The following is a 23922-nucleotide window of genomic DNA, read 5'->3' on the forward strand; positions in this document are numbered from 1 at the left end:
AATGTTCAATTGAATCCTAAATCTTTGAATGTGTTGTTTTGTTCTTTCACTCCTAATAAGTTTAATGAAGTATCAAGGTGTGAATCAGTCAAGGGAATATGGGATAGACTCAAAGTTATGCATGAAGAGACTAGTCAAGTGAAATAATCAAAAGTCAATCTGTTGATGATTGAATCTGAATAGGAGGAAAAAGAAACAACAAAAGATTTGTCCAAATCTCGTCTGATTGCCAACTCCGACAATACTGAAGCAAAAGAGAATTGATATCTAGATAGCGCATGCTTTCGGCACATGACGGGTGATGAATCTAAATTCATATATATTGCGCACAGAGACTATGGATTTGTTACCTTTGGTTGCAATAACAAGAGAAAAATCTTTGGGGATGATATAATGGGTAATCATGTAAGTACCTTTATTGAAAATGTTCTACTTGTTGATGGTCTAAAGCACAACTTAGCAAGCATAAGTCAATTGTGCGATAAAGGTAAGACCATATCATTCTCAAAGAATAGTTGTGTGGTGAAAAGTGGTGATGGTAGCCTAATGTTTAATGCCCCTAGAAATGGTAATGTATATATTTTGGACTTAAGTTTATAATGCAAAGATGAATGCTTATTGTCTATCCAAGATGACTTACATCTTTGGAACAAGAGGCTAGGGCATTTAAATTTTTAGTCTATTATACATGCTCCCAGGAGTGAGCTTGTTAAGGGTCTGCCTCAGTTTGTTTTGACATTTGTGATGCTTGTTTTCAAGGAAAATGGACTAGACAATCCTTCAAATCAAAGAAAGTCGTATCCACCAAGCAGTATGCTTGAATTTTTCCATCTAGATTTGGTTGGATCCATGCAAACAAGAGCCTTGGTGGAAAGAGGTTTACTCTAGTAATAGTTGACATTTACTCTAGATACATGTGGACTATATTCTTAAGGACCAATAATAATACATTATCTAAATTTTTTGTCTTCTATAAAAGGATCCAGATAAGTTGAACACTCACGTTTCATATTTAAGCAGTGATCATAGAGAATTTGAGAACAAGGAATTTGAGGCCTTTTTTTTTATCATTATGGTATAACTCACAACTTCACTGCAGCAAGAACTCCTCAAGAAAATGGATTTGTTGAGAGGAAAAATAGGACTTTTATTGAGATGGCAAGAACCATGCTGAATGGCTGAAACTTACCAAAATATCTTTGGGTAGAGGTTGTTAACATAGCCTTCTAGACAGTTAATAGAGCTCTTGTTCTTCATGTTCTAAGTAAAACTCCATATGAACTCATTTTGATAAAAAGCCCAACATTAAGTTCAGGTATTGGGCTGTAAATGCTTCATATTGTGAAGGATAAAAAACACAAATTTGACTTAGAATGTGATGAGAGTATTTTATCAGATTACTCCTTAAATAACAAGGCTTATAGTCTTTAATAAAAAAAACTCTGGTAGTGGAAGAGAGCATTGATGTAAGATTTGATGAGCTGTGTTAAGGATTACAAAGATTATGCAGATGAAGAAAGTCAAATAATAAGCTAGAGGATGAATCTATAGAAGATTGAATAGATACATTTGCAAACGGGAGAGCAGACACATCAACAAACACAACAGTAGACAGAGGAGTGCAGAAAATGGTAGATACAACAGTAGACACAAGAACAAATGCATCAACAGATACAATGACAATCTTCTATCAGACATCAACTCAAAGGAGTGCACCTTAATTATCGGTAAGAGTAAATCCTAATCATCCTTTAGATTAAATTATTGGTGATTCAAAAACTAGAGTAAAAACTAGGTCAATCTTGAGAGATTTCTATGGAAATTGTGCTTTTGTATCACAAATTGAACCTAGGAGCTTTAGAGAAGTAGAGAATGATGAATTCTTGATTGTTATGCAATAGGAGTTGAACCAATTCGAAAGAAATAATGTGTGGTCATTAGTTGCTAAACCAGAGAATCACTCTGTTATTGGAACAAAGGGGGTATTTAAAAATAAGTTGGATGAATCTAGACATTAGTAGCTCAAGGTTATTCACAAGAAGAGGAGTTGACTTTCATGGGACCTTTGCATCTGCTGCTAGATTAGAAGCTATTAGGATGTTGCTAGACTTGTAATGCTATATGAATTTTAGGTTGTTTCAAATGGATGTGAAAAGTGCATTTCTGAAATGGCTACATTGAAAAAGAAGTATATGTTTCTCAACTCCCACGCTTTGAGTGTCATGTCTAGATCATGTGTTCAAGTGAAATAAAGCTTTATATGGTCTAAAACAAACCCTAAGAGCTTGGTATTCGAGGTTGAGCAATTTTTTAATGGCAAGTCAAATTGCAAGTGATAATGTGGATGAAACCTTGTTTGTAAAATGCAAGGATAAGGAAATGCTAGTTGTACATATTTATGTTGATATTATTTTTGGTGCAGCTAATGTCTTATTGTGAGCAATTTTATTGTCTTATGAAAAATGAATTTGAAATGAGTCTTATGAGTGAAATAACTATTTTCTTGGACTTCAAATTAAACTATGTGAAAAGGAATCTACTTGAGTAAATAAAATATGCTAGAGAACTTATAAAGAAATTTGGTGTGGAAAATGGAAGAACATATTGTACCTCCATGAGTATTTCATCCAAAATGGAATGTGACAATCAAGGTGAGAAAGTTGATCATAAACTGTACAGAAGTATGATTGGTTCTCTGATGTATCTAACTGCTAGTAGGCCTGATGTCATGTATATTGTCTGCTTGTGTGCTAGAGTTCAAGCTGATCCAAGAGAATCACAACTAACTATTGTGAAAAGAATCCTAAGGTATGTTGTGGCTCTGAAAGCTATTAGTCTTGGTCTATTCTACCAAAAATTCCATGATTTCAAGTTAATTAGGTATATAGATTCTGATTTTTATGGACTGAAAACTAATAGAAAAAGGACTAGTGGAACTTGTCAATTCCTAGGTTTAAGCCTTTTGAGTTGGTCCAATAAGAAACAGAGTTCAGTAACTCTTAGAATGACTGGAGCTGAATGCATAGCTGCTGGAAGTTGTTCTGCTCAAGTTCTCTAGATGAATAATCAACTTAAAGACTGGTTTGGAATTTACGAATAGTCCTATACTATGTGATATTTCTATTGCTATTTATCTCCCAAAAAATCCATGCAATCAATCCTGAATCTATCACATTAATATGAGACATCACTTCTTCAGAGAACGTGTTGCTTGTGTAAATATTGCCTTAGAATTCATTAACACTGAAATCATATAGCTAATATCTTCACTAAGGCTTTTCACTTTCTCTAAATAGAAAGTGACCATTGATCATTTAATGCATCCTTAAAATCTGTTGGGCCCTTGAGATGAAAATCGATCCATACATGGGGGATTGGATTGTAAGAAGGAAGTTGATCAGTAATATATACTCTTGAAAAGGTTAAACTCTGAAAATTCCGTTGATCTTCAATGGTTAACATTTTATTTCTAATTCATGAGCTTTTATTGGGATATATTGTGTAAATTTCTTTGGCTTGCTCGGTACACTGTAGCGGCTAGAAGTTGATATTTTCTTCTCTAAGTTAGAGTGGTTCTTTGAAGTGGACTAAGGTCCATGGTGCTGTTGTGGTGCTGTTGCATGATTCTATTAACATGGTATCGAGTGTGTAAGGATGTTGGCTTGAAGAGGATGGTTGTTCTGAGTGGTTGTCCTTGGAAAAGGTTTCAAGTGAGCGAACGTTGTTGGTTTGACAAAGACGGTTGTCCAATGAGAGTGAATTTCTCATGCAAAAACATCAGAATCTAGAGGGTGAGCCTGTTGGGTTGATTGTAAAAATGTCGAAGACATAGTGAAAGGCTCAAGTCAGTTGAGACTTGGGAATGGATGTAGGTTGAGAGATCGAAGCACAATGAATTAGGTGTCATTCTTCTCTCCTTTTGTAACTTTACTTGAGTGTGTTTTCCTTCTACTTGAGATCGCTGAGAAGGTGTGTGTTTGTGCATTCTCTGAAATATCTTTATTTTGGTTGTGCTATAGATCACAGCTATTCTGTCTAGAGAGTATTTTGATTCTGTTTTGTGTACATCAAACTCTTGACAGGAAAAGAATGCATTTCACCACCCCTTTTGGGTGCCTACTAGGACCAACAATTAAATTATTGCATACACGGGAAGGCATGCCATAATTTTCAGGAATTCACACTTCCTAACTATTATGGGAGAGAGTGGTGTTTTATGCTATGCATTGGCTATTTTCCATTCGGAACTTTTAGGGGATTGCATTTAGCTAATGTTCAAATAATTAGAATACTTTTCTCTGTTTGTTTATTTATTTATTTATATTTTTTTTTGGTTCAATATTTTTATTAGGTTTCTTTCATATGTGAACCACCTTCCTCCGAGTGTCAGCTACTATGAGCAAACTTATTTTTTTATCCCAATGTCTATGCTAAAGGGCTCTGGATTTGTGCCTCCACGATATTTCCTCCATCGCCACAAATCAAGACAGATCCCTCAACCTTCTCTCTTCAACTTAGAGGTTGCATCCCCTCAATTCAGACTTCAGTTAGAGGCTAATTCAAAGCTTTCATTTTGTTGGGCAACTGGCTTCTCCTCATTGGAATTCAGATATTTTATTGGAGTTTTAGTTTTCCATGGTAGTAATTGAGGTTGGATTATTTTTTTGTTTTGGGCCAATGCTGCTTAGCTTTTCCTATATGGAGATATTTTGGACATCTGGTATTTGACTTCTGGATAAGTTAAATCTTTTTCGGTCCCTGTTGGGTTCCTTGAATGCATCGGCAACTTGGGGATGAATCAAGTGAATTAAGTTTCACTGAAAATCTTGGTGGCACCAAGTTATCCATTCAAATTTTTGTCAAATTGATCTGCTTAGTTTCATAATTTAGAGATCTTAGACTATTTCTAAATTGGATCTGAAAATTTAAAATCTGCTCCCCAAATTATGAGCTGCTAAATTATTTCCAAAATATGTTTTTCTCAATAGAAGATAGGGTGTTTACTGAGGTATGTATGTTTGTTTTTTTTTTCACATCTTTCATTCTTATATTCTATGTTTAATTTACTTACAATTTAGATATTAATATGGTAAGCTTGACTTTAACTTTGATATAATATTATCAGCAATTAATAAATTTGTAGTTTTTATTTATCTGGTTTGATTTAAGCGAGAGATTTCAAAAATTCTTTAATTGGTTGAATTTTTGTGGTTGCTGGTGGTATGAGGAAATTGAATCAATTTTTTCTGGGACACATTGATGCAGAAATAGAGAAACATGGCATGGTCTGAACTTCTTTCCTATCCTGAACATTTTTAGCAAGTTTATTGTTTTCATAGCAAGGCAGTTTTAGTTGTGGATGTGTTGGGAATGGATTCTTTAGACTAAGTAAGATGCATTTATGGGCAAATGAATGAGATCAATGAGTTGGTAAGTGGAAAGTCCATAAAGTCTTTCAAAGATATATATTTTTTGCCACTGTGTTATTACTGAACTTTGTACGTGGCAATGAAGAATCCACAATTATCCATCTCCTCATCCACAATACATCTATCCAAGCAATCAGCATAGATGAATAACCTTCATTTGACAATTATTTAGAGGAAGAAAAGTTGAACTGAATTCTAATAAAGTTCCAGAAAAGTTCATAACGTGTCTACAAAAGTAACTCACAAACTTCATGTCCTGAAAATAACTCTTTCAGGTATCTTTCAAAAATATATATCACGAACTTTGAAAGCTTGACATCCAACTCATTCTTAGAGTGCACTTTACTGCAATCCTACATAGTTTCCAAAGTGAGTTCAAAAAACAATTCATAAACTTGCATTCCTATCATACCTTGTGGATAGATTTTCATTTAGGCAATTTAGCTCCCAAATAGTCTTCAAAATGCATTCAAAAACAACGACAACAAAACCAAGCCTTAAGTCCCACTTGGTGGGGTCGGCTATATGAATCATTTTCCGCCAATTTATACGATCATGGATAATTTTTTTGACAAATTCAGGGATATTAAATCCTTACTCACTATCTCCTCCCAAGTTATTTTAGGTCTATCCCTACCCCTTCTACTGTCCCCCACAATAACTCACTCACTCTTACTCGCTGGCGCACTATGTGGCGTACGTTGCAAGTGTCCATACCATCTTAGTCGTCCCTCTCTTATCTTATCTTCTATGGGAGCTATACCTAACTTACTGCGAATATGTTCATTACATAATTTATCTTTCAATGTTATACCACTCATCCATCTAAGCATTCTCATCTCGGCAACTTTTACTTTTTGGATATTCTGTTTCTTCGTTGCCCAATATTCTGATCCATATAACATAGTTGGTGTTATAGTTGTCCTATAAAACTTCTCTTTTAATTTGAAGGGAATTCTACGATCACAGAGCACACTTGAAGCACTTCTCCATTTTACCCAACTTGCTTTAACTCTATGCATTGCATTATCTTTAATTTCTCCTTCAGCTTGCATAATAGATCCAAGGTATCGAAATTTACAAGTGCTATTTATTTCTTCATCATCAAGTTTAACTTTCTCTCCAATATTGCTCCTATCATTACTAAAATTACATTTCATATATTCTGTCTTATTTCTACTTATCTTAAAGTCTCTAAATTCCAAAACTTCTCTCTATAATGCTAACTTAGCCTCTACTTTGTCCCTAATTTCATCAATTAATACAATATCATCTGCAAACAACATACACCATGGAACCTCATTTTGAATACTCTTAGTTAGTTGGTCTATCACTAAAGCAAAAAGATAAGGACTCAAAGTAGATCCTTGATGTACACCTATGGTGATTGGAAATTCTCTAGTTTCTCTATCTATAGTCCTTACACTAGTCATTACTCCATTGTACATATCCTTAATGACATCAGTATACCTACTACATACACTCTTTTTTTCTAAAACCCACCATAGAACTTCCCTACGTATCCTATCATATGCTTTCTCAAGGTCAATAAATATCATATGCGAGCCCCTCTTCTTTTCCCTACACTTTTCCATTAACCTTCTTAAAAGATATAAATAGCTTCCGTGGTAGATCTCCCAAGCATAAAACCAAATTGATATTCTGAGACCTTCGTTTCTAACCTTAATCTTTGTTCAACTATCCTTTCCCATAATTTCGTCATATGACTCATAAGTTTAATTCCATGATAGTTATTACAATTTTGAATTTCTCCTTTATTTTTGTATATAGGTATTAAAGTGCTTTTCATCCATTCATCTGGCATTTTCTTAGTTTTTATAATTGTATTAAATAAATTAGTTAACCATATAATTCCGTTATCACCTAAGCATTTCCAAAGTTTAAGCCTTCTATTTGGTCTTTTCCAAAGTTTAAGCCTTCTTTCACCTTAGCTTTCTTGCGAATAAATATCATATTTTTAGTCTTTTCCTCATTTGACAATTTTAAGTTTAAGCCTTTTATTTAGTTTTCGTTAAACAATTTACTAAAATAATTTTGTCATCTTTCTTTAATGTCTTCGTCATTAACCAAGACAATATCATCTTCACTTTTTTTACATTTTACATTTCCTAAATCCTTACTCTTCCTTTCCCTAGCTTTAGCAAGTTTAAATATATACCTTTCCCCTTATTTTGTATCTAATCTATCATACAAACTATTAAATGATCTGTATTTAGCTTCACTAACAGTCTTTTTTGCATCATTTCTTGCCTCCTAATACTTTTCAGAGTTATCCGTGTTTCTACATTTTTGCCATGTTTTATACCAAATTATTTTTGTCTTTATGACTTTTTGTATATCTTTATCCCACCACCAACTTTCTTGGCTATTCGAGAATCTTCCCCTTGACTCACCTAAAATCTCTTTTGCTATCTTTTTAATAGAGCTAGCTAATCTACTCCAAAGAGTATTTGTATCTATCCCATCCTCTATAGTCCAATCCTCATCTTTGATCATTTTAGCTTTAAATTTTATTATATTTTCTCCTTTTAGGTTCCACCAACAAGTTCTCTTACACTAGTTTATTTTATCATTTTTCTTCCATTTTTTAATACAAATATCTAACACTAAGACCCTATGTTGTGTTGTGTGGTTAGACTTTCACTTGGAATAACTTTACAATCTTTGCGTGATAAATGATCTACCCTCCTAGTTAAAAAAAATCTATTTGACTTCTATTTTGTCAACTTTTAATGGTTATTAAGTGTTCTTCTCTCTTCTTAAAGCATGTATTCATTATACTAAAATCATATGACATAGCGAAGTCTAAGATCATCTCCCTAGACTCATTTTTGTTTCCATATCCATATCCTTTATGTATCCTCTCATAATTTTTATTATTCCTTCCAGCGTGTCCATTCAGATCTCCTCTTATAAATATTTTCTCAGTCTCTGATATGTCTTGTATAATACTATCCGTATCTTCCCAAAATTTTCTCTAAGATTTTCTGCTAAGTCGACTTGAGGAGCATAAGCACTAATGATATTTATTATCTCTTGTCATAATACCATCTTGATTTTTATAATTCTATCCCCCACTCTCTTTACATAAAAAATGCTATCTTTTGAGTTTTTGTCTATAATAATTCTTACTCCAATCTTATGTTTTTCTTTTCCAGTGTACCAAAGTTTAAATCTTGATTTATCAATTTCTCTAGCTTTCTCTCTCCACCCACTTAGTTTTTTGAAGCAAATTATATTAATTCTTCTTCTGATAATTGTGTCTACAATTTCCATACTTTTACCCATAAGTTTCCCTATATTCCAAGTTGCTAATCTAATCCTAGTTTCCTAAACTAACGTCTTTGCTCATCCACATCTAGAATGATGCAGGAACCCTCATATATTTGACACCGTACCTAGGTGCTGACACGACGCGTCGCTTCGGGGCATCGACGTAGCCCACCCTCGCCCACTTTTCGCTACACCTGGGTGGTACAAGTGCAATGTGTTGCTCTTAGGGGACGCCTCAGCAAATATTCGGTGAGGATTCATATCGTAGTGATCTGACAAATTTTATGCTGGCTGTCAGCTACCTAACGCAACCCTCCTCCTTTACTCGGGCTTGGGACCGGCTGTGTATGAAAAAATTAGGACATTAAGTGCATCACAGGCGGAGTTAATTTGCATTCAAAAAATAAATGAAAAACTTGCATTCCTAGCATGCAAATGGATTGTGTTAGGAAACAATATGTTATTTTGGTAAGGTTGTGTAAGTGGAGGCATTGTTGTCCTTAATTTTTTTAATTATTATTAATATATAAGATGCAGACCTTGAGCTGTACGTGATGCTCCAGCAAAACTACAACCTTTTTTCTTTTTCTTTTTTTTTTAATTTTATTTTTTCTCTTGCTTTCTCGTTCTTTTCTCTCTTCTCCCCTCCTCCGTACCTAATTTGACACCATGGTTTCAGAGCGTTAATCTCCTTTAAATCCTATTTATCCGAGTTATTTTTTTTAGACATTTAAAATTTTTTTTTTCTTTTTTTTTCTTCTGCTCTCCTAATCAGTTCTCAAAATTTGATTTTTTGGTTTGTTTGGGAGTCTTTTCCATCTTGGTTTGGCTGTGCATCATCCTTGGTAGGATGCTGTGCGTTCGTGGTGATTTGTTGATGTGAAGTCAGTTATACTCTGTCTCTGGCATATTGCCTGTTCTGCTGTTCATTGACTGGTTGTGGCATGATGATTCTGTGTTCGTGGTTTTTCTTGCAATCTTGTATCAGTTGCTGGTGGTTTTGATTGGTGTTTGATGGCTATTTCCTGTTGCTCGGTACTTCCTTCTAGTTGCTGCTAGCCATAATGCCTGTAGCTGCTGCACTGCCAGGTTCTTTATTAAGTGTCTGTGGTGTTTCTTGTGGTCTGCTCACTTCTGCATGGTCAAGTAATACTTCATAGGATACTGTAACTTCAGTTCTGTGTTCAAAGCAGGCTCTTGAAGTTCTGAATCTTTGAAGTTCTGAACTTTTGCTCTGTTCTTGTGTGTGCTGTCTGATTTTGCATTATGGCTTTGTTGTTCATTCCTGATACTGGTGTATGCTGATTTTAGTGTATTGGGGATTGTTTTGATGATATCTACTTCAAGGATACTATTAAAATCACAACCATCAAATTGGTTGGAAGTCCAACTGTCTGTTGTGGTCTCAGGCAGTGTGCGTGTATATCAATGCAAAAGGGAAATCCATGTATTTTCTGCATTCCTCCATCCATGGACTTAATGAATTAAGAAGATTGCATGAAAGAGAATGACATATTGCATGGATGATTTTGGAATAGCTTGGAGCCATGCATTGATGTGAACATGATGTTCCATAGCACAGCCAAGGCCATAATAACATGATCTCTGTGAAAGCTTCTCATGTGATAAAACTTGTGTTATTGACCTATATGAGACGTTCTTCAAATATGACCAAAAAGGTAGGTCCATTAGTGAGTACTATAGCACTCTGAAGGGAATGGAGTAACTTAACATCTATAAACAAGTTAGTTTCCTTATTGAGATGATTAAGGGGCAAATTTTTTGCCTGCTAAGCTTTTGGTTGGGTTGTGTATTGAGCTTCATCCCGACATTGAAATGATTGAGAGGCAAAGGGCAAAGTTCTAGGATGCTAAGTTTTTGGCCAAGCTGAGTTTTGAGCTTCAATGCATCTGCAATCAGATTTTTTGTTGGTAAATAACAGAACTATAATTGTTTTAATTGAATTAATTTTTAGCGAACCATTTGGTGATATAATATGTTGGGAAGATATGGAAATGGATCCAATGGTCAAGTTTATCTTGCAGTCATATCATAATGGCAGTTTCAATATCTTTAAGATTCCTTATTTATGTATGCTAGCAATGGAATGTTACCTATTTTATCCCAAAGAATATGTGAAGATTGTTCCTGCTCTTGGTCAAACATCAAGAAGAATTTTTGATTGCTTTTGGGCCTTCAGCAATCACTTTTGGAGGCTTATTATAAATAGGTGCTGAAGTGCTAGAAGTTTGTACACACAGAGAAGCTGTGTACTACATTGTTCCCATCTTCCAGTTCTGAGCTTAATCTGCTTTCTTACTTCTGCTGTGGTTCAATTTGTTACCTACTTGTGCTAGATTTTTTTCTAATTGAACAATAAGTCCTTGTTGAGGATTAGTGTAGCTCAATTCAGGAATGGATTTAGATATGAAATTCAAAAAGAGAAATCTGATGCACAATTAAATGACTTGGCAGATGCTATTGAAGTGGCCATCATGTAGGAGAAATTTCTAAGGTCCTGTTTAGTTGTTGAAAACAGCTTTCATTTTCCATTTTTAGTTTTCCTAACAATCACAAAAAAATCCAGTTTATTTTTAGTTTTGCAACAATTGTATAAAGAAACTGGAAAACAATAAAATGCTTAGCACTATTGATTTGTGAAATAATTTTATTTTCATTTCCAATTTTTCCAATAATTACAAAAATGCCACCTTATTTTTTTCTTTTTTGTTTTTTCAATTTTCTGAATTTCTATAAGAAAGTTTGAAAACACCATTGGTTTGTAGATTTCTGATTTCTTATATAATTTGTAAAAAATTGCAAAACAAGGTGTGATTTTGTAATTATTTTGAGATGCAGAAATCAAAAATGAAATTGTTTTCTGCATCTAAAGAAGTCCTTTATTTTCTACCTTTTTAATACAAATCTTGAAAAATTGAAAAAGAAGCTAGTACTTTTAGTTCTTTGGAAAACTAAAAGTAGAAAATCAATTGTTTTCCACAACTAAATGAGCCTTATGGTTCATGATATGTGATGTGGTCGAGAAAACAACAACCTGAGCAGCAAACTGCCAATAAAGCTACCAAGACAAACTGGAGGCAAAACACCAAGCTGAAAAGCTTAGACGGGAGATTGTATTGTGAAAACAAGAAGTTGGGATGCCAAAACCAATAGAACATTATGCAAGAGATCCTAATAGGGAGAAAATCAATCTGTAGAGTGTAAATTTCTTGTGGAATCATGCATAGCTCATGCAGTGAATTTTAAACAGCTTGCTGGAAAGTGAAAATTAGAAGATGTTTTCGCCAAGAAAGATCTTAAGTGCTTAATACAGGGGAAATTGAACAACCCAGCTAGAAACTGAAGTTAAGATCGCTATTGGGGGAAAATTAGTCAAACATACTGCTTTTGTTCATGATTCAAAGCTTACAGGAACATGCTTACTAGAACTCACATTGCCACTATTGATTTTGTAATTCTTACCTTTGACAGTAAGTGCTTTTTGGTATTATCTTTCCTACCTTACACTAAGAATGTGACTTGGTATCAAATGCAGTCCTGTTATAATGTGCTAAGCACGTACTCCAGAAAATCAAGGCATTAAATTGTAGTGCGAGAGCTGTTCACAGCGCTATGGCAGTACTGTTCACAGTTATTTGTTTATGTTCATATTTTTTTTTTTTTAGGGAGGGGGGGTCCTTTTACTGTGGATCTTATTCTATGGGTATTTACAGTAATAGGCAGAGTGATTTTGATTGTATTTTATTTGCTGAGTAATCTCAGGTCAAGGTTGGTTTAGTTCCAGATTTTGATGGTTGAGATTCATTGTTTCTTAGGGTTAACTGGTTACGCAAGAACCCTATATAAGCTTTGTATTGGTTTCTATTATTCAACTGGAGAATCATCTTAATATTGCTGCAAATTGTTTACTATAAACCCTAGAAAGTGTGAACTTTTTTCGCGCTAGGAATGATTTTTAGAACCAAATTTTATGAGGCTAAAAGAAGTATGCCTTTTATCTTTAATATTCTAATTGTTTGACTACAAACTGCATTTGAATCTCTCAATTTCTATCCGTAATTTGACCTATTCTCAAGCTACTTAAAAAAACCTGGTCTTAAAACCAGTTCCAACATCATGGATCACCAACTATGTATATGGGGAGAAAGCGGTGTATATACAGGTTTCTTCTTAGCCTTAGCTAAATGATAAGTGTGATGCTATGAATCCATCCTAGGTTCAAACCTCTTCATTGATGGGTAATTGAGTCCATCCTCAACTAGTGCAACGATCTTATCTCTATTATGGAATGTCCATTTTATGATTTTAAGAATCATTTGCTATTGTTTTATAATGCTGTTATGTGAATGCATGGATGCACCATATGTGTCTAATATTTAGCAACCTTGGTATTGTGACTCAAGTATGATGATGTTTCTTCTCAAGGGGGGAAAAACAAGAAAGAAATATCATACAGTCATAAGGGAGGTGTGGTGAGCTTGGCCACTCCTAGTGCAGTCTTGTGCACTAAACGAGTCCACTTAGCAGTGGGCTTACGACGTTCAAAAGGTATGTTCCCAAGAATCATTCTTTGTGTCATTTTTACCATCCTAATATCCTCCTTCAAGCATAGTCATGTCTTGAGAAAGAGAATAATTGGCATAGAATGTTGAGGTAAGTGTGAATGTGTGATGAACTTGTCCAAACATAATGTCATCTTATGCTTGGAAGCTCTGAGACTCTTTTAGCATGGATAGATACTTGTCTGGCAGCCATCAGAAATTAAATTAATTAATTTAATTTCCCAACATGGCTCAGGCACTTCCTAACACAGTCCAACAAGTTTCTAGATGTGGCCCCAATACTCCCTAAGAAAGCTTGACATTTACTTTTTTGTGTGTTTTTTTTTTTTTATAGATTAGTTCTTGTTCTGGAACCAATTTTTTTCATGCTCCTTATTGCTTGTTGCTTTTTTTATTTTATTACGCAATTTTTCATTATTGATGACACTTCTATGATTATGTTATAAATTGAATAAAGGGGTTAATAGAATGAATTGCTTATTAGTTTTATAAATTTGTATCATTAAATCCTAAATTATGAATGCAAGTATAGAGTCTGTGGAATATATGTTAATAATGCCTATAATTCATAAGCGATTTATTTCATCACAATATTTCACATCTAAAAGGAAAAAGCAGCTGTGAAGGCATCTTATGGACCTCATTTGTTTGATATGAGGGTAGGGAGGCTATCAAGGCATGTTATGGACCTCATTTTTTTATTGGTCTGGGTGAGTGTAGGCTTAAATGGACAAATCCTATGCCTCTAGATTGTTCAAGTGACCTAAAAGGCATGTTAGTTACGATGGCTAAGTTGAGGATGTCAGTAGTGTAAGTACTGCATTGATCTTGATGATAGAAGAATTCTGTATTATTTTGTCAAGTGTCAAACACTGAGACAAGGAACTATTGATATGCTGCTCAGGTATGATAATTTGCAGGGCCTTTTTAGTTCATCATTGTAGGTAAACTTGAAAGCACTTATAAAGGCATGGAAAGAGACTTAGTTGTTGGTAGGTTGGCTTCAGCTATGTTTGAGTTGTGCTATGCAGCCTACTGTGTCAAGAGAAAAAATTATGGGAGTGTGTTAACACATCATGTTCTTTTGTAAATATGCCTTATGTAAGGGAAATGCAAACCACCCCTTCTTAGGTAGAAAATATGAAAAAGTAAAACGTGGAGGAAGAGACTGACGTGCTGACTGGAACTCTGCCGTGGTGAGCAAGAATCCCTGAGAGGAAACAAATCTAGGGTCAAATCTTTAATATTGTATAAAAAATACAACTTTGACTACATAGGCCTATTACTTTTAAGCAAAACAAGTCCAAAGTATGGAAGTACCAAAAGGAACCTTAATAGGAAACAAACATCTTAAATATAAAAGTCCTAGGAATTTAATTGTTGTAGTTACAACTGTGCCTATTACCAGGGTACATGTGAAGTGACCTTATCCTTGTAACTCATTAGTCATCATTTTGATGCAGTCATTAGTTTTAATTCAGTCTCTTAGAATTTTTATTCTGTCTTGCATTTTCCTGTTTATAGTCATTACTGACTTTTTGTCTTTGTTAGTAGGTAAAAGTCATTTTCTTATCAAGAACAGGGGAACGTGCTACTCCATTTTTGCGTCAAGCTGCTAGGGATTATTGGAATTATGCCTCCTTTGCATTTGTGTTATGGCAAGAAGAGGAATCTTTCTTTTGGTGGAATGCGTAAGTGGGTGTGCTTTCTTTCTTCTTTGGTTGAATGTCTGTAACAGGGTAAGCTAATGAGAAAGAGGAGTAGGCTTCCAGTTTTTATAAAAAGCCCTGTTTGAATGAGTTTTGCCTCATTATATGAATATTTGATCATTCGTTGAGCAATCACTTGATTGTCTGACTTGATTTTTGTGTGCATGCATGTGTGTGTGTGTTTCTTTTGCATTACTAATTTTCAGATTTTTTTATCTTTTCATTTTTATTTGATTGTGTTCAAGCTTGGTTTACATTGTTGGCCTACAACCTAACAGCTTAAGTTTTTATATGAAGTGTTACTCTAACATGGTATTCAGAGCTGCTTACCTGGAGAGGCCCTGGGCTTGTTGCCTGCATTTATTGCGTGGTGTTTAAAAATGATTGTATCAACTGTCATGGGTGTTATCTATCATGTGTTTCTTTCCATATGCAGTTAGCCTGCATGTGTAGGGGAAGGTTAAAGCTTGATATACATTGTTGGCCCATAACCTAACAGTGTAAGCTTTTAGGCAAAGTGGTAAACTAATAGATTCTCTTTTTTTTTTTTTGCCCTTTTTCAGTTTTCAGTTTTTATTTATTGCACTTACAATTCCTCAGTAATAAAGTAATAATACCTTTTTATATTTATCTAAACTTAATAGGAAATGCATAAAAGATTGAAGAATCATACACGAAAAAAATAGGGAGGAACTCTACTTTGCACAAGGAGAAAAGCTAAAAAAATATTATAATTTGTTGTAAAAAACAATTACCACCCCCCTTGGGTTTGGTTTGCGGAATGAATTTTCTTTTGAAATACAATGTGTACATTGGGTTAGTAACACGAAATGATTGTAAGCATTGTGATTTGATTTCTTTCCAACAATTGATATTCTTCGATGGTGGCATTTTTTTTTAGTTGAAAATTACCCCTAATACAGAATTTTTAATTTTTTTAAATATATGACTTCAATTCAACATTATTTAAAAAAAAACATTTGGCCTTTTATAGATCGCAGTATATTTTTTACACTTTTTAATAATAATAAATAGTATTTTTGTTTGTATTTTCAAGTTAATTTTCAAGAGTAAACAACAGTTAGAAGAATAATCAACTAGTATTGTTTTTTTTATTATTTTATTTCTATAATAAATTTTATTAGTAATTGCAATTATTATTTTTATTTTTATAATTTAAATTTGTATTATAATTGTCATATTTATAATTATAGTAGTTACTTTATTATTATTGTCGTTTTGTTATTTTTTACTGCCTTGATAATAATAATAATAATTTTATTACTTTTTTGTTGTTTTTATTATTTTATTCCTTTTATAATAATGAACATCAATTATTCTTAGCACTATTGTCATTATTGTTTTTTATTTTTTATAATAATAATTATCGTTTGTTGTTATTTTACTATTAACATTATTTTTTTGTTTAATTAATTATCTTAATTTTTATATAATAATTATTATTTTAACAGATACTATTATTCTTATTAATTTTTCCATTATTATTTTTTCTTATTTGTATAACAATAATTCTTATTATAAATAAATATTATTATTAGCTTTTTCAATGGTAGTTTTTATTATTTTTATTATAATAATTATTCTTATAATAAATTAATATTATTAATTATTATTTCTTTTATTAAGAATATTATTGTGATTATTAGCGTGGAACTTACATTTATAGAATTTACTATTTAATGAGAGCTATAATTGTATTTTAGAAAAAAGAGGCAAGATTGGAATTGTGATACCTAGTTGGAAGAGGAGGAATGCAATTCCACCTTCATTTACGCGAACGAAGCATAGGAAAGGAAATTAGGGTAATCTTTTTCTGCCAACTTACACAATCTTGGACAATATCCATTGATAAGTGGGGCCGTTAAATCCTTTCTATCTCATTCCAATTTATTCTTAGGTCTACCCCTAACCTTCTACTACCACTAACATTAACTAGCTCACTCCTTCTCTCTTGTGCTTAAGTTGGCCTATGTTGCAATAAATGAAAATGGTACAATGAAGAACATGCAATCAATTAGTTTCCATTAGAGAACTATGATATCATGATATCTCGTGTTATGGTTGTATTAGTAAGTGTGACTTAATGTGTGAGTTAGTAATGGTAATATGGTCATTGCTACGTACTTGGTATATGATAGAATTAGAGTGAGAGACCTATCATTGTGATGAGGCCTTTCAATTTACCTAATACTTTAAAATGGTGTCAAAGCAAGTTCTTGCCAAAATCCTGACTGCATAGTCATCCCCACTCTAAACCATAAACCTCATAAACAACAACAACAATAAGCCTTAAGTCCCAGTGTCCCACTAGGTGGGGTTTGCTATATGAATCTTTTTCCACCAAATCCACATGATCAAGGGCATTTTCCTTGGCTAGCTTAAGAGCTATTAGATTGTTTCTCACTATCTCATTTCAAGTTATTTTAGGTGTACCTCTACCCCTTCTAATACCAATTACAATAACTAACTCACTCCTCTTTAATGGAGCACTACTTGCCAATGTTTCAAATGCCCAAACCATCTAAGTTGCCCCTCTCTTATCTTCTCTTCCGCTAGTGCTATGTCTAACTTATTGCGAATATGTCTGTTCCTTAGTTGATCCTGATGATTTCCAGCCACTCTGACCTCATGTGTCAGTGCGTGAGAGCTCGTTGAGCCTTGTTTTAGCTCTGATTTCTTCCAAAATGCCTTTCATACTTCAATACTCCATCATATCAAGTTGGTCACGTCTTTTGTTCAGAGATCCAACTGTTTTGGGTCATTCACTTGGGGCACTTTGTTAATCGGTTGTTGGGTACCATTAGGATTGTGTTAGTCTTGGGGGCTGTGGCAGTGTTACGCAGAATAATTAAATAAAGAACTCATAATTCAAAAGCAAGACCTTGGGAAGATCCTTGTTGGAGAATTTTTCAAAAGAATTGGGTCAAGGGATTGTCGAGTTTAGTTAATAGTTAATTGAGTGTTCAGTTTAATTAGTATAGAATTATGTATATTTGGGGCTTGTTTTTAATATCTGTGTATTTTAAGGGGCTGTGTGTAATTTCATGTTGTTTTATGGGTATATGTGTAATTTCATGTATAGAGGCTTTCTTATAAATAGTGTACGAAAGCCGTGTAGAAGTTGGTTGTTGAATTTGAAATTGAAAGTGGATGTGTGATTATCCCTTTTATCTCCTCTCTCCTCTCTTCCTTCTTCCCTCTTTTCCTACTCATGGCTGCAGATCCTTGATGCTGTCCCGCATCATTTGGTATCAGAGCCCAATCACGATCTCCATTCTTCCATTTTAACGTCCCCCATCTTCCCCATTCACTCTTCTTCTTTCCTTTTGTTTACTCTCTCTCTCTCTCTCTGTTTCTGCCTCTGATTTCTGGTCTCTCTCTTCTCTACTCTGTTCTATTCTCAGTGCTGTTCTGCAAATCTCTTTCCTTCTCCTTTCTTCTTCTTCTTCTTCTTCTTCCTCCATTTGTTCTGTTCTGCCTGCTCTTCTCCATCCTATATATGTCTTTCTCTATTCTCTATTTCTCTGTCTGTTCCTCATCCCTGCCCAGTAGCATTTGCCTCCTCCTTCTATTCTTATTCCCCTTCTCTTCGCTGCACCTCTCCTCCTAACTCTTTCCCATAGTCCCATTATTCTCTCCAATTTCTCTGATTTCTGAATTCCAGTCCCTGTCCTAAATTGAAAAATCAATGATAATCCAGAAAGCAGAGGCACTGATCATCCGTTAACTCCTTGAAAAATTACAATTGTGCTCCTTGATTTTGAAACCCTAATTTCCTAGTGTTATCTTGCGACACCACTGTCACCATCGGAAACAAAGTCCACCGAATGGCCTACCTGCAAAATTTCATTGGCATCCAGCCACGTGTCCGAGACATGCTGGCAGAAGATTGCCCAACCAACAACCCTTCAAAAATCCCAATGTCTTGTGCTTTTCTCATTGCACCATCACCACCATTGTAATCTCCACCCCTTGGTCCATCTTTGTCTGAAATTTCATTGCCGGAGGCTCATGCGCATCATGTGCTGGTGACACGCCTGAGAAACGTCACCACTGTTTTATAATTTCTAGTGTCATGAGAAATTGCCTCAGCCATGATATTTTGGGTTTCTTCCATGATATCTTGACCTGCAGCGAGATATTTGATTTTAGACATTATATTCTGCAAGCAACCGTGATAATTTCTGAGAAACTATCGTTGCCAGCACTAAAAATCAGGTTCTATTGCTGCATTTTGTGAATTTGTTTCATGGTCAGATGTGAATAGGAGATAATTCTTGAAAACGGGGAGTCAAATTTGTAGTTTTTCATGAATATATTTAGGTTTGTTAGAAATTTGTGTTAAGGGCTATTGGCGATATATGGTTGCAGTGTATATAAATAAATTGAGCAACATGATGATAGTGGAAAAATGAATGGTTCTTGTCGTACTCTGGCCATGCCGTTCCATATTTTCTTAGGTGTGGAGAAAATGTCTGCAAATTCATCATTTATGGAAGACTTTGTATGAATGTGGTTTCTAAAAATGAGTCACTTGTACGAAATTTCATCCGGAACCCCAGCCAAGGTCTTATGAGATATCTTGAGTTGATATCTCTATTTTAAATGTTTGTGAAAGATGTTTGGTTCCCATCCATGTGGGTGATTATTTTGATAATGTTCGGTGTGATATAATATACATGAGTATTGGCCATGTACTCCTTGGTTATCCTTGGTTGGATGATTTGGGGGTGACTCAAGGATATGAGAACACATATGTCTTTTCCACTATAATGGTAAGAAGATCATTTTGAAGCCCGCTTTAGACAAGGAATCTTCTAGAGTTACTCAACTTTAAGACACTACAAGCAAGGAAACTCGTGCGTTTAAAGACACCTGAAGTCTTTCAAACATTCCTATTATTGATTTTTTCATTCCTAATGTGTTCATTGATGCCAATTCTCAACTCAAGCCTATGGTGCTGCCAATGGAATGTGGTTTCTTGTATCACTCAGGTGCCGGCTTTCAAAGAGTGCAAGTTTGCTTCTTACTTCTAACCCTCCAACATTTCAAAATTCGAGGCACCAAATTTTTTCTAATTGGGGGAGATATGTAGTACAGGAAGCAAGGCCTTGGGAAGATCCTTGTTGGAGAATAATTCAAAAGATTTGGGCCAAGAGATTGTGGGGTTTAGGTAATAGTTAATTGTGTTTATTTTTAGTTTAGTTAGTATGGTGTTGTGTGTATTTGGGGGCTTGTTTGTAATATTTGATTATTTTAAGGGTTTGTTTATAATTTCCTGTTGTTTCAAGGATATATGTGTAATTTCATGTCAAGGTGCTCTGTTATAAATAGCGTGTGAAAGCCATGTAGAAGTTGGTTGTTGAATTTTAATTCGAAAGTGAACATGTGATTTCCCCTTGTATCACCTCTCGCCTCTCTTCCCTCTTTGTTCTTCTTCTTCCCTTCTCCTTTCCTACATTCTCTCATGGCTACAGATCCTTGATGCTGTTCCATTTCAACATGCTCTCCAAAATTTCTAGGAGCACAGTGTTCAAATACACATTTCAGAATTTGATGGTGACATGAAAGCCAAAGAATTCTTGGAATGGGTTGATAGCATTGATAGTTATTTTGAACAAATAGGTGCCTCGGAGATGGGAAAGTGAAACTTGTGGGAGGACCTGCTTCTACTTGATGGAAATATTATAAAAAAATGATCATGAGATCCCTGGGGGTGGGGGGGGGGGGACGAAAAATTTATCGATGTGACTAGGTGAAAGAGGAGCTGAATGCTCAATTCATACCTGGGGATCATGAGCTAACATTGTACCAAAGGATTCAAAACTTGAGGCAGCTTGAGAAGTCGGTCAAAGAGTACACTAAAGAGCTCCTTAGACTTTCATTGAGGTGCAATCTTGCTGAAACAGAAGTTCAAGGATTAGTTGCTATGTGACTGGTCTCAAAATGAGCAGGCAAGATCAAGTAAGCTTGCTTATAAGGTGAGTGAGGCCTATCAGCTTGCACTGAAGTTGACTCACAACTTTCTTGCAACATGCCTAAGAAGCTTGGGGCTGATTGCAGCAGCTGTGCATCAACTAGTAGGGTGGCAGCGCTATAAGTGGTCGAGCAGCAGCCCGTACATGTGCTTACCTACCAGCCAGCAATAATAATGGTAAAGCAGTCCAAGTAAACCTAGGGAAAATAGTGGTGAATGCTACCAATGCTTCAAGCTTGCGCAGAAGTTCAACGATTGTCTGAAGATACCCCTCAACAAAATGGAATAGCCGAAATTAAAAATAAACATTTGCTTGAAGTAGCTCGTGCTATGATGTTTTATATGAATATTCCAAAATATTTATGGGGGGATGCTATTTTGACTGCATCCTATTTGATCAACTAGATGCCTACACGTGTTCTTCATTATATCACTCCATTATATTGCTTAAAAAATGAATTTCCAGAATCTTGCATTCATTCAGAATTACCATTAAAAATTTTTGGTTGCACAGTTTTTGTTCACATACCACATAAATCTCGGTCCAAATTAGATCCAAAAGCTGAAAAAATGTGTCTTTTTAAGGTATGCTCCTAACCACAAAGGGTATAAATGCTTTAACCCTCAAACCAAAAAATTCCATATTACTATGGATGTCTCTTTTTTGGAAAATACTCCATTCTTTACCAAAAATTTTCTTCAGAGGGAGAAAATAGGTGAAGAAGATAATTTTTCGAAAAAATCTGCACCTTTACCCAATACAATTGTTGACTTTCCTTCTCAAGACACCGAAATTCAAGTTGATGGTATTGACAGAATTGGTTTTTTACCAACAGAGAAGGAAATACTACAAAAGGATACATTTAATCCAAATTATGAGCTTCTGGTTTATACTAGAAAGAGGATCCCTCAAAGAAATAAAGACCTATCTATCATCCCAGTACAGAATCAATAGGAATCCCTGAACAATGGCTCCTGGAATATTTCAGGTAACTCTTCTCCCATTCCTGTTTTATCTAATTTTATTCCTATTTTATCTTCTGCTCCTATTTCGGATTCAGATCCTATAGTATCTGCAAAACATAAAACCTCAGATCTTGACATTACAATTGCCATAAGAAAAGGAACCCGCACATGCACTAAATATCCTATTGCCAAATATATTTCCTACCAAAGACTTTCCAATTATCATAGAGCATTTATTTCAAACATTTCTCGAGTTATTGTTGTGCCAAGAAATATCCAGGAAGCATTAGATGATCTGAATTGGAAATTGGCAGTTCTTGAGGAGATGAATGCTCTTAGGAAAAATGGCACATGGGAGATAGTTGACTTGCGACAGACAATAAAATCGTAGGGTGCAAATGGGTTTTTTCACTGAAATAGCTGATGGCAGTATAGAGAGGTATAAGGCGAGGCTTGTTGCAAAAGGTTTTACACAAACCCATGGAATCGACTGTCAAGAGTCGTTCGCCCCCGTAGCCAAAATAAACTCAATTTGAATATTATTATCTATTGCCGTGAATTCTAATTGGCCTTTACACCAATTGGATGTAAAAAAATGCGTTCCTTAACGGAGACTTAGAAGAGGAAGTTTTTATGAGTCTTCCACTGGGGTTCGAAGAAAGACTTGGTGTAAATAAAGTCTGCAGATTAAGAAAGTCATTATACGGCCTCAAACAGTCACTGAGGGCCTGGTGAACTGCAAAGACTAAAAGAAAGGCTTGCTGATGAATTTGAGATCAAAGACTTGGGTGCATTGAAGTATTTCCTCGGAATGGAGTTTGCTAGATCTAAGGGGGGTATATTTGTCAATCAACGCAAGTATGTACTGGACTTGCTTGGAGAAATGGGTATGCTTGGCTGTAAAACAGCTGAAACACCAATGGAACCCAACAAAAAATTACAACCTGCTAAGACCGAAAGCGTAGTGAACAGGGAACGATATCAACGACTTGTTGGAGGGTTGATTTATCTGTCTCATACACGACTGGATATAGCATTTTCTGTAAGTATGGTTAGTCAATTCATGCATTCAACTGGACCGGAGCATTTTGAAGCAGTTGACAGAATTTTGAGATATTTGAAAGGGACTCCTGGAAACGGTCTACCTTTTAAAAAATGTGGACATATACAAATTGAAGCCTACACCGATGCCGACTGGTCTGGAAGTATAACAGACAGAAGATCTACATCCGGATGCTGCACCTTTGTTAGAGGAAACCTTGTTATTTGGCAAAGTGAAAAACAAAATGTGGTTGCTAGAAGCAGTGCAAAAGCTGAATTTAGAGCAGTGGTTCATGGTATTTGTGAGGTTATGTGGATTAAAAGATTGTTAGAAGAGTTGAAGGCTTCAGATTCGCTGCCCATGAAGTTATAGTGTGATAACAAGGCAGCAATTTCAATTGCCCACAATCCGGTTCTTCATGACAGAAAAAAGCATGTAGAAGTGGATAAACACTTTAAAAAGGAAAAAACTTGACAGTGGGCTGATTTGTATGCCATATATCCCAACTACTGAACAATTTGCTGATGTATTTGCCAAGGGGCTGCACAAGAAGCAATTTGATGTTTTGATGGGCAAGCTGACTATGGAAGATATCTTCAAGCCAGCTTGAGGGGGAGTGTTGGAAAATTAGGAAGATATTTGGCAGTAATTAGGAAGATATTCAGCAGTAATTAGGCAAGATTGTATGGCTGTGAATTAGGCAGTAATTAGTTAATGATTATAAATTAGGAATGTGTCTTTATTAGATAAATTAATTAGTGATTCACTTCTTAGTTTAGAACTCTTGTAATTTCTATGAGTAGGAATCAATGTAAGTCGGAATTATTATTCAATTAATGAGAAAATCTTTCCCAAACTGTTCTCTCTGTTTTTCACTCCTCTTTCTTTTTTTTCCCACGGG

The 23922-nt window shown here is 34.9% G+C and overlaps 1 protein-coding gene across 1 annotated transcript in view; it reads left to right on the forward strand.

The window, feature by feature from the left end:
• LOC131146631 (uncharacterized) overlaps window positions 1-23922 on the forward strand; it is a 149837-nt gene that overhangs the window by 94434 nt on the left and 31481 nt on the right. The window contains exon 12 of the mRNA XM_058096341.1: window positions 14861-14997. Within this exon, the coding sequence (XP_057952324.1) occupies window positions 14861-14997 (137 nt within the window). The remainder of the gene's footprint in view (window positions 1-14860; window positions 14998-23922) is intronic.

Source organism: Malania oleifera, chromosome 13, assembly GCF_029873635.1.
Source record: "Malania oleifera isolate guangnan ecotype guangnan chromosome 13, ASM2987363v1, whole genome shotgun sequence".
In the NCBI taxonomy this organism is placed as follows: Eukaryota; Viridiplantae; Streptophyta; class Magnoliopsida; order Santalales; family Ximeniaceae; genus Malania; species Malania oleifera.